At 42.5% G+C, this 12,721-nt stretch overlaps 1 protein-coding gene across 1 annotated transcript in view; it reads left to right on the top strand.

The window, feature by feature from the left end:
• LOC112545529 (glioma pathogenesis-related protein 1-like) overlaps positions 1-10,900 on the top strand; it is a 32,832-nt gene extending 21,932 nt beyond the window's left edge. Inside the window, exons 5-6 of the mRNA XM_075932037.2 lie at positions 10,438-10,464; positions 10,560-10,900. Of these exons, the coding sequence (XP_075788152.1) occupies positions 10,438-10,464; positions 10,560-10,714 (182 nt within the window). The 3' untranslated portion in view covers positions 10,715-10,900. The remainder of the gene's footprint in view (positions 1-10,437; positions 10,465-10,559) is intronic.
• Positions 10,901-12,721: the final 1,821 nt, after the last annotated feature.

A 12,721-nucleotide genomic window follows, 5' to 3' on the forward strand; every position in this document is an offset into this window, starting at 1 on the left:
AGCAGGGGTTCCCAACCTTTTTTGGTCCCCGTATCCCCTTGGCTTTTAGTAAACCTTCCCTTACCCCCTATTCAATATGAAAGGAAATAAATTCTAGATTCTAGAATCCACAACTTTTTTCACTAACACTACTACTTTTGGAATATTTCAGTTAGGATCATTTAGTTATTTACCAAATATTCCCCATGCCCCCTTGACAAGCTTCTCGTACCCCCTGGGGGTACGCGTACCCCAGGCTGGGAACCCCTGGTCTAGAGGTTCTGTATTATCATCCACACCAACATCGCTTATATCAGTGAGATTTACAACGATGACAAGGATGAAATAAGGGGCCAGCGCAGAGTCCCTCAATATGCTGCAACACAGCACCAGCAACCCCAGAATTGGCAGATGGCACAATGGGTACCCCCATGACCCTCACCACAGTGTTCCTACTGGGACACATGGGCACCCTACAGAAATCGACAACTGCAATCACAACAAACCGTCCAGATACCAATGGCTCGAGTTGACTACAGCCCAGGCAACCATGACAGCGAGTCATTGATGGAGAAAGCAACACAAGATTTGCTTATCCCTCCTAATACATTATGCTCCACGATGGATGACCATATGGAACCAGAGGTGACGACTATAGAAAGTTTCAAGATCTATTCCACAGGGTAGTGGACACTCTAGATATACAACTCCCACACATAATGCAGAACAAACAAAAGCTTACCAGCATACTTCACTTACCTCAGCACACCAAATTGGCTCTGCCGATGAATGAGGATTTACTGGACCCAGCTAAGGCCATATAGAAGACTTGGCATCGGTACTGACAACTTCAAAGAAAATAGATAAGAAATATTATGTAACACCTATGGGGGTAGAATTCCTATTCTCACACCATTCACCGAATTCATTGGTTGTCAAGGCAGCCAATCAGAGGGGGAAGTAACAGCAATACCCTAGAGCACAGAATCATGACAAGGAAATAAAGAGGATGGATGCTATTGGGAAGAATGTATACTCATCAAACACAGTAGTGCTGAGGAGAATGTCCTGGTTGCAACTGTCCGGTTTCCCAAAGAAGTACAATCAAACATCGAAGACCTTCCATTTGAGGGAGAGAAACTCTTTGCCGAGGCAACAAATTCGTCTCTCCACACCCTTAAAGACTCTAGGGCGACATTTTGCATGTTAAGGATACAGCTTTCTGGATCCAGGAAGAAACAATACAAATAATATAATCAAAGGTTTAGAACAATAGGGTATAACCAACAACAACAGCCCTATGAGCAGGAGTGGCCTGAGGCCGGCTGCGGCAGCTGGTGCCCCAGATGGAATGCACAATTGGCGCCCCCACCTGCACGGCCATCAATGGCGTGACGTAATCATCGGGCGCCCCGTTGAAGGTGGCACCCTAGGCGACTGCTGAGTCTGCCTATACTCATGGGCCGCCCCTGCCTATGAGAACAAGAGACATGTAAAACAATCTAGATGAAGACAATCAAATGAGCTAACATCCTCAACCCGGGGGTCCAGTTCCCATCAGCAAATTTGAGGTGCTGGTCGAGGGTACAATAGCCTTCATCCTCCAGGGCAGGCAGATATAGGGAAACAGACATTCGGAAACAAACTTGCCAAATTCTATGCAGCATGGAAGATCATCATCTCTGACCAATGGGTCCTAGAAATAATGTGAACCGGATACAGTATACCATTCACAGCAGTTCCACCAAGGCGCCAATGTCATCCGTCACTATCACAACAGACGCATCCCTGCTGGGATGGGGAGACTACATGAGGAGTGTGATATTACAGGGACAGTGGACATGAGAAGAGTCCCAACTCCATATCAATGTGTTGGAGCTCAAGGCAGTCAGGAGGGCATGCTCCCAACTGCTCAAGTACATACGGAACAAGACAGTAAGAACAGTGTTGGACAATTCCACAAAAACATATTATATAAACAGACAAGGGGGGTCACAAGATCTCACAGCCTATGTGCAGAAGTAACGAAACTGTGGCAATGGTGTATTACACAAAGTCACACCTACTGCAATGCATTTACTGGGCAAGGACAATGTACTAGTGGATGCCCTCAGCAGATAATTCCCACAGAACCACAAATGGCAAATCAATAAGTCCATCATAAACAACCTTTTCCAGAAAGGGGGTTATCCGGCAGTGGACCTGTTTGCAATGCACATCAACTCTAAGTGCCCCCTGTTCTGTTCCAGTGTGGTCATTGGACCACAATCTCTTGGAGACATGTTTGTGGTCCACTGGGCCATCCCATTGGTGTACACGTTTCTACCTTTAGCTTTCATATAACAAATGGTACTAAAGATCAGACAGGATGCAACAAGGGTCATACTGATAGCCCCGAACTGGCCGAGACAAATTTGCTACCCTACCATACTGCAATTCAGCACAGGTCACTCGTACAAGTTTCCACCAGTACGAGCTCTGCTGACCCAAGACAAAGAGCACATACCACATCTGGATTCCACACACTAAACCTGCAAGCATGGATGCTTGTTGGCTCTTGAATAATGAGATAACGCTGTCTTGAAAGGTCAGAGATATTCTGATCACCTCTAGGAGACCCACTATGAGATGGACTTACCTGCAGAAATGGGCCCAATTTGCTGCCTGGAATTCTGCTCACAAGCGGGATCCACACAAGGTGGGGATACCAGACATATTAGAGAATATCCTCCACCTACAGGACACAGGATTATCAATTAGTTCTGTCAATGTACACTTGGCAGCTGTATCTACGATACACCCACCCATACAGGGGTATTCCATTTTTTCCCACTCATGTGTGAAGAGATTCCAGAAAGGTATACAGAACTTCTGTCCACTACATAGAGATCCAGTACCATCATGGGACATGAATCTCGTGCTGGACTCACTCATGAGACGGCCTTTCGAGCCACTCACAACTTGCTCACTACTCCACCTTTCGATGAAAGTAGCTTTTCTCGTAGTGATAACATCAGTTAGGAAAGTGGGAGAGATACTCATGGCAGACCCGCCATACATGGTGTTCCACACAGACAAGGTTGCTCTTAGAACCCACCTGAAATTCCTTCCCAAGATATCTACCTCATTCCACTGTAACAAACCAATATACTTACCTGTGTTCTTCCCAAAACCACACAAGAACAGCAATCAGGCAGTGCTGTACACGCTGGATGTACGCAGGGCATTAGCCTTTTACTTTGAACACACAAGAAACTTCTGATGCACTCTTGCGCAGTCAGGTCTGGGGTCAACCTGTTTCTAAGCAACGAATATCTAAATGGATTTCTACATGCATACAACTGGCTTACTCCCAGAAACACAGACAGCCACCAACAGTTATACAGGCACACTCCACGACAGCTGTTTCTACCACAACTGCCTTTCTCAAGGGCCTTCCAATAAATATCATGTGCAGAACTGCAACATGGGCTTCGGCCAATACCTTTGTACAACATTACACTATTCAGACCTTTGAGGACTCAGACACCAGATTTGGAAGTACCATAGGGCGTATCTAGACTACAGTGTTTTTTTTTTTAAGTGGCCTTTTTTCAAGAAAACTTCCCCCTGCGTCCAGACTGTTGCCGCATTCCTGTGGCATTTTTTTTCGACTGCGGAAAACCTTGTTTTATGAGGAATTGCTCTTTTTAAAAAAAGGCATTATGTAATGCAAACTGTGCTTTTTTGAAAGAGGCTACCTGGATGATCTCTTTAGAAAAAGCAGCTCGCTTTTTCGAAAGTACTGGTTGTAGTCTAGATGCTCTTTTTTGAAAGAGGCTTTTTCGAAAGTATCTTTTGAAAAAGCCTCTTTTGAAAGAGGCTTGCAGTCTAGACATAGCCATACTGTCCAACATCTAGCCCTGCAACACAGAGCACCCACCGCCAAGCAGGAATACTGCTATGTAGTCACCTAAATGGAACACCCATGGGGGAGCCTCTGCCTTGGCACTGTCCCCCACCCCTAGAAGCCTCTTGCTTGCTGCGCAGGGCACAGGAAAAAGAGGAGGGTGTGCTGATGTCAGGGTGCCCCTCCATCCGCCCTGTACTCCATCTCCATAGAACGGGGGAGGCGGGCTGCAATGGAGAGAGTTTGCTGACTGCTTTTGGGAGTAGGGGTAAGCCTGCCTTAGTCCCCTGCACCACCACCCAGAAGCCTCCTATGGCAATCAGTGCCCAGATGGAGCCTGCATTCCAAACCCCAGCCCTAGTCCTGAACCCCTCCTGTACCCTAACCCCCTGCCCTAGCTCTGAGACCCCCTGTACCCAAACATTCATCCGGAGCCTACTCCTTAAACGTCCCCTGCTGCTCAACTACCTCAGCTCAGAACCCCTCCCACACTCCAGATCCTTTAGCCCAAGATCAGAGTCCACATCCCCTCCCCCACACCTCAGCGCCAACCCTGATAAAATTTAGTGAGGATGAGAGAGGGAGGTTGGAGTGAGCAGGGGCAAGGCCTCGGAGAAGGGGCGGGCAAGAGTGTTTGATTTTGAGGTAGATCCTGAATTGCACTTAAATTTAAAAATTGATCTCATGCTTAAAAGGATTGGAGACCACTGTATTAAGGTGTTCTTAATTGGTTCCTAAATATCAATGATTTTTCTGATTAAATTCTCTCTCTGTTGACGTGGCTCATAATTTTCAGTTTTGAGAAGGTAGATCTATTAAAGCACCACGTGTGTATAGATATGTCTCGCCTGAACTTTATTTTGAATGCACATTGTAAATGTGAACAAGTGATGGTCACTTGTACCTAACCTGGCACTAACTTTTAGTTCTACAGGTTGAACCTTTCTAGCCACCCTTGGGGACCTGACTGATTCCAAACCAGAGAATTTTCCAGACCACATAAAGTCAATATTGTCTAGCAGCATTACCAACACTTCCACTGCTTAGTGGGCTGTTCGAGGACAGTTAGGGGTAAATTAGACCTAAGTAACAACACAGAACACTGAGAGCTAGGATTGGTGGCTGTAAACAAACTTTATAGGACCATGGGAAATAGGCCACACCCATGATAAGTGGACATCAGGCTAACTAAAATCATTCTGAACAACAGATGTTTCCGGAACAGCGAGCTCTGGACTAGAGAGGTTCAACCTGCATAATCAGTTCCTCTTTATCTTTACAAGATCTCATATAGAATTCCCTCATGTTTGTTGCAACATTTCTGAGTTAGAAAAATGTCATCTATAATGTTTAGAAATTATAAGGATATTTTAATGCTGGCAGCATGAAACCTCCAGCATATGTCACTCAAATTGAAATTCCCCCGTGATCATACATTGTTGTTTTTTGCCCCCCTGCACATTATAGATGGTGCATAAGGATGCAGTCATCTTGTTCCCTAGTATAATTTGATGATCTGTAGCACACACCAACTAGTATCTCATCTTGTGCCTTGTCTGTTAAAATATTGATCCATGACACTCAATCATTTTTTCCATGCTATCAGTAACTCAAACAGGCAATATCATTTTGACAAACTCATTCTCCTTCCACTTTTGCCCATTTCATCCTTCATGAATATATTAAAAATAATTTTAATATTCTAATTATGTGACTCATCCTACCAGGTTTCAGTAATACCAGCTAGAGCAAATGTATTCTAAAAATGAGCAATTTCAATTCCTCTTGTTTGTTACCAAAGCTCCTAGCATTAGTGTATCATTTAAAGAATTTCTTCTTGTCCTTTTGTTCCTTGATTAATTTTGTTCTCAACATCTCAGTTTTGCGCTAAGATATTATTTTTTTCTTTTCTCTTTACTCTTCTCATTGCTATTAGTTTAGCCTCTTCCTTACTACTCTAGTTAGCCTATATCCCCCAGGAGATTGGTCTCTCTTCTAGGCTATGTCTAGGCTACTTTTTTTTGGAAAAAGGTATGCAAAATGTACTCCACAATTTGTGTACCTTTTTCTAATTTTTTTTCCCGCCTCCTGTTCATAACAGACATCTCACCAATACCAGATTCTACAGGCCTCTCTCCTTGACCTCACTAAGGAATACCGAAAAAACTGCTCATGAAACTCCCTGATGCAGCTCAGGAACAAATTTACATTAACACCCCATCCCCCTGCCCCCAATCCCCGACCAGGAACTTTCTATCTGCTACCCAAAATACATAAACCTGGTAATCCCGGATAGCCCATCATCTCAAGCATTGGCACACTCACCACAGGATTATCTGTCTCTGTCAACTCCCTCCTCAGACCCTATGCTACCAGCACTCCTAGCTACCTCTGCGAGACCACTGACTTGCTGAGGAAGCTTCAAAACATCAGTAATCTTCCTGAAAATACCATCCTGGCCACCATGGATGTAGAAGCCCTTTACACCAATATTCCACATGAAGACGGATTATGGGCCATCAAGAACACCATCCTTGATAACAAAACTGCACACCTGATTATAGAGCTCTGTGTCTTTGTCCTCATCCACAACTACTTCCAATTCAGAGACAATTTCTATCTCCAAGTCAACGGCACAGCCATGGGCACTTGCATGGTACCACAATATGCCAACATCTTTATGGCTGACCTTTAACAACATTTTCTCAGCTCCCACCCCCTAACACCGCTACTTTACTTATGCTACATTGATGACACTTCGAAAGATCTCCAAGTAGCTGTCTTGTCACAAACCAGTTCTGCAAGCCAGATCCACAGGGAAGCATTGAAATTAGAGTTCATCCGCAAATTCAATTCATATGCTAATGGACTCAGTTGTGATGAAAGTTGGTTGGGACACTACCAATTGAACAACCATTGAAGATGCAAACAGCTCTCTGTGTTGTATCCTTCCTGACATGGGAGTCTATCAATTGACTTTGATTTTTATCTGCTTCGGTTTAACTATCCAAACTTCATATACTTACTGATGCTCTTTCTCCCACTTCCCTTCTTTTTTTCCCTCCCCCCTCCGCTTCCCCTCTCCTATTTATTTCGGGTATACATATCCCAAACTCATAACTCGGGTCATCTGAAGAAGTGGGCTATGCCCACAAAAGCTCACGATACCATCTACATGTTTTGTTAGTCTATAAAGTGCTACCAGACCATTTGTTGTTTTTTTTCTGTAACAGACTAACTTATCTACCCCCTGAAATTACTTATGTAGGCAGTAATTTTATGCCTTCTGTCTTTGCTCATGAGACAGAAAGATCTCAGATTAGCTTCATTTTTAGAATCAGTCACTAATTCTTTGTACCTGAATTTTTAAGTGGCCTGCTTGAGACAGATAAGCTACAGTTCCTGAGGCCTCTGAAAATCAGACGTAAGGCAGCAACTAGGCACTCAAATATTGAGGGACACAAAACAGTAACATACTTCTGAAAATTTTGGCCTAAATCATTGTCTTTCTTTATTCATCTGTATAATAGAGGTGATGTTTTACCAAATCTGTTGAGTACATTAAAGATTATGTAGTGTTTACTGTTTGTTTTTAAAATGAACAAGGCCAGAGCACTAACTGGAAAATAAAAAGGTACTGTATTCCCTCACATATCAACAACATTTTTCAAACTATCAATAGCTATGTGCTAGTGAAGATGCATACACTTGCTTCATTTGGATTCTGGAGTGCACCACGTAAAATGCTCTTTAAAAAATTAATAACATTCAGCACTTTAGATTTCAATTATTTTTAAATTTTGACATTAAAAATTGTTACCTTGTAAACTGATTGCCATGTACTATTTCCATTTATTATCTAATGAAGATTTAAAAAGGAAAAAAAACCTTCTTTTAGTATCTGTACATACTTGGTGTGCATGAACATGTATTTGGCATCTTATGGTCAGCTTGGTGTCTGTTGGGGTTTTGTGTGCACCCACATGTCTTTGTGTTCCCCCTCCCAAGGGTAAAAAGGACTCAGTGACCCTGATAGCCACTCAGTTCTTTCTTATTGCCTATTAAAGCAAGTCAGATTACCATCAGTGTCCTTGTAGTTACACTTTTTACACAGTAATTACAGTAGCAATTGTATTTTAATTTCCCTTGCTATTTTTAGTGATCTTGGGTCATATCTATACCTCATTACACTTACATAAAGCTGCCACAGTTAATGTATCATTTGTGTGCATACTTGGCTCCTTGCACTAGCACTGTTTATCCTCACTAGGGCTACGTTTACACCACAGGCTTCTTTCGAAAGAAGCTTTTCTGGAAGAGATCTTCCGAAAAAACTTCTTCCAAAAGAGCGTGTCCACACTGTGAAAACGCATCAAAAAAGCGATCTGCTTTTTCAAAAGATAACATCCACACTAAATGGACGTTATCTCGCATTTAAGCTGTGATTACTATGGGCGGAGTGGCCACCAGGGCACCTGTGCTTTTTCCTTTTTCCTCTCCTTTCGAAAGAACTCCCTCTTCCCTGTCCACATATGCCTTTTTCCAAAAGAGTTCTTTTGGAAGGGTTCTTCCTTGTAGAAGGCGGTTTACCTGTGTTCTTTTGATTTTTTTTCGAAAGAATGCGATTGCAGTGTGGATGTAAATGAAGTTTTTTTCGGAAAAATGGCTGTTTTTCCAAAAAAACACTGTAGTGTAAACATAGCCTCGGAGAGCTTGTGTTGATGAGTAGTGCACTATGAGTAGTTTATCTGAGTGTACAACTCACCATTGTCTGGCACACTGTCTTTTGGGAAATGTTGACAAGGAACGATGGGACAGAAACAATCCATGCAGGAGTAACTGGAAGCAAGGGGTCAGTTTCCCATTATACAATTTTTCTATCCCATAATGCCATCCATATCCCATAATATTCATGCTTTTAAAATATTTGCATATGTATCACATAGTATAGTGTTGCTATATCATCATAAGCAGGCACTTAAGTTAGTGGAAGATAAATATGAGTGTAGACACATGCATAGTTAGGTCAATACAAGACAACTTAAGTTGACCTAACTTTATAGTGCATACCAGGCCTTAGCCTGTTGGCAAACAACACAAACAAGCTTGTTTCATACTAGTGCTGGGACTCTGAGCCTCATGGCTGGATCAAAGGCTGCAAGCTGGAAAACATGAGCTGTTGGTTCTGAAGTTTCCCTGAGGGAAGAAGTTCCTTATATTTCTTTAAATTCTCACTCAGTTCTCTATCCTTGATAAATGTTACTTCAGGGTTTCCAGGAATCAGACAAGAACTCAGCGAAGAACTCAAAGACTTCATCTCAAACACCTCACACTGGACCTCACACTTAGTCTCATTAACATAGGTCTGACAACTGATAGGTACTTCTAATGCTGTTATATATATATATATATCTTGGTTTCTGTTATTACCACTCCAATTCCTCTGATGAAGTGGGTTTTGCCCACAAAAGCTCATGATTCTTATATATTTTGGTTAATCTCCAAAGTACCTTAGAACCACTCATTATGGCTATGTCTAGACTGCAAGCCTCTTTCGAAAGAGCCTCTTTCGAAAGAGAGCGTCTAGACTGCACGCGGAATTTCGAAAAAGCAAGCCGCTTTTTCGAAAGAAAGCACCCAGTGAGTCTGGATGCTCTCTTTCTAAAAAGCCTGTTTGCTTTCAAGAACGCCTTCTTTCAAAAGAGCACTTTCGAAAGAAGGCATTCTTCCTCGTGGAATTAGGTTTACCACCGTCGAAAGAAAAGCCGCATTCTTTCGATTTAATTTCGAAAGAACACGGCTGCAGTCTAGACGCAGGTGAAGTTTTTTCGAATAAAGGCTACTTTTTTCGAAAAAACCCCTGAGTCTGGACACAGCCTATTTGTAAAGTTACAGACTAACACAGCAACCCCTCTGAGATTTTTTACATTAGCAAGATGACTTCACCGTCTCGTGTTAGATTTCATTCTTCCAAAATACAGACGACCTTAACAGCTTAATTTAGTGCTCCGAGAGATGACATGTGGAGCAACTACTTCGAATTCAGTTGATATGTTCACCAGCCACTATAAATTGATGTCTGGTGTCAGAGCCGATGCCAAATTTGTTTGGATTATACTGCAATCATTATTTATATCCTGCCTCCTAGACAAGTTAGGAATTAAACTGCTAGCTCATGACCATGATTGGGATATGCACATACAGACACTCAAAGAAGAAAGAAGGTTTATTTTACAGTAACTGATTCTTTGAGATGTTCTGTACCTGTGGATCCCATGACTTGTTCCCCTTCCCTGCAGTCTGGAGTCTCATTTGGATGCTTGGCGATGAAACACCTGAATAGTGATTGGGGTCCCTCCATTCTTTCGGCTCTTGGGTGGAGGAGCGCAGAAGAATAGACAACCCCAATGGACACTGCTGGTCAAAAAATTCTGAACTCTTATTCATGCAGGGCATGTGCAGAAAGAATGATCCATGTGTATATAACATCCCAAAGAATCACAGTTACTATAAGGTGAGTAAACCATTCGTTCCTAGCTGATTAAACTATTTCTTTTTTTCCCCTCCAGGAAATCCAGAACGTGATAAAATAATTCGTATGTATTACAATTCTGCACTTATTACTTGAAGTTTAATTTTTTAAAAGCATGTTGTGCCCAATAAGAATTTATGTTTGTATGCTTGTTTATAGGTTACACAAGATGGTATCCACCCTGGGAGAACAGGATTGTATGTGATGAGTCCTGTATTGCAGTTGTGGTTTTAAGACCACTGCTGATGTTACTGGCTTTTATTACTGTTTTTCTTATGCAGAAGCATTATTCAAGTATGAGTATATCTAAATAATCTATTTGAAATATATATTTCAGGAAAAGTTATGACAAGTCCCATAATGATTAACATATCACCACTACCTCTTGATTGAGCGAATTATTTTGATTGATGTTTTTACAATGAATTTGATTATTTAATATATTATAAAGTGTTATCATATGTTTAATGGGTTATAAAAATAAATTATTTTTGCTCTAAGCCCTTACATATTGTATTTATAAATGAAGATAATTATATTGCATTAAAGATATGAAAAATAATAAAAAGGCAAACATTTAAGTTAAAGGTCTGGCAAAAGTCTGAGAGAAAACTTATTTCATCATTGAAAAACCATTTATATCATCAAATAAAGAGGAACACCTGGCTTCTAGAGTTCAATAAATAAATGAAAACAGTGTGTCCACTTTATAGTGAGGCAAATATTAAATATTTAAAGTGTTAACTACCTAATTTAGATGTTTCTCTAAAAATCTTACAAGACCCAATCCTATTTTTCTGGAAGCAGGTCAAAACTCCAAGTTAAATGGAAACGGGTAAATATCACTTCTATAAAAAGAAAAACATTCTATGAACTAGCCAATTAGCCCGTCATAAGACGGGATTTTCAGGTCTCTCCTACACATCGGTCTTCTCTCCTGATCCTCCAGTCTCTTGCTCCGTCTCTCTCTCTCTCTTTCCTCCTCCTACTGCCTCCCCCCCTCTCTCTCAGCTCTCCTCCACCTTCTGCCTCTCTCTCCGTCTCTTTCTTTCTCTTCTTCCCCTCCTGCCTCTCACTCTCTCTCCACTCTCCTCTGTCTCCATCAGAGATGCATGCTTGTCCAGGCCCTGCCCCCTCGATGTGTACATCACTGCCCTACCTCTCTTCACCTCCCGCCATGGCTCTCAGCTGAGTTCTGTGCTGCTCAGCCGGGCCACTGTGGGGGAGCAAGAGGAGCGAGTGACCATTTGGGCTTCCCCATGACGGCCCGGCTGAGTGGCGCAGAACTGATCTGAGTGCCACAGCGGGAGGCAAATGGGGGGTACGAAGAGGGGCGTGAAGAGGGGCAGGGCCCAGCTGTGTACATTACCGCCCCACCCCCGCTTCCCCTTCCGCCATGGCGCTTGGCTGACTTCTGCGCCGCTCAGCCAGGCCGCCGCAGGGGAGCAAGCAGCACAAGTGGCCGTTTGGGCCTCGAACTCCCCATGCATCATGGGAGTGCTGCATTGGGAAGCAACAGCACCCCCTAGAGGCAAGATGTAACGCTAGCGCATTACAGAGTCACAGACATTGGGCTACTATATATATGATATTCAAAAGTATTAATATATACTTTTTTTCCTAGACCTATAAATTTGTGAATGCCAGCTATTCATTAAGGTTTCAACTATTAAAAATAATTATCCTTCAATCAATTTGTTCACAACTTATTTTGAACTTGAGAAAAATATACAATGCTCCAGTTCAGATTTTTCTTGTAGTTCCTAGTTTGCATCACAACAAACCATTTTTATTTAAATATGGATCTTGTGTCTGTTTTTTATTATAAAACAAATAAACAATTTTATTTGAAAGCTATTACAATACCTCTGATAAATATATGGTTACCAGTTGTGCCTATTGGAGTCCAGGAGGTAGACTCCTGGCATTAGCCCACCCACATCTAAAGGACCTCCCCCCAGCCTACGAGGAGGGTCCACAAAGCCCAGAAAGCCAACTGATTACTTAGGACAAATAAAGACAAAATAGTGATGGGTGTGAGGGTCAAAGGGCTGAAACAAGGGAACCAGATGGGGAAACCAAGCAGAGAATCCCGGACAGCATCCAATGCCCCTCGAAGGTCTCAAGAGAGCCAGCGGACGCTGCCCAGTGGAATTCTGCCCGGATGCATGAGCGGATGCAAGAACGGAAATAGGCCCCACAATTGCAGGCCTCTCCCTCGATCAACCTCTGCTCCCTGATTTTATAAATTACTGTCTTGGTAATGTCAGGAGGAGGTTGACGAGGAGGTCCCGCGACTTTGTGGGGTCGCAGATGGGGTG

Source organism: Pelodiscus sinensis, chromosome 1 (assembly GCF_052426305.1).
Source record: "Pelodiscus sinensis isolate ZL-2025 chromosome 1, ASM5242630v1, whole genome shotgun sequence".
NCBI lineage: Eukaryota > Metazoa > Chordata > Testudines > Trionychidae > Pelodiscus > Pelodiscus sinensis.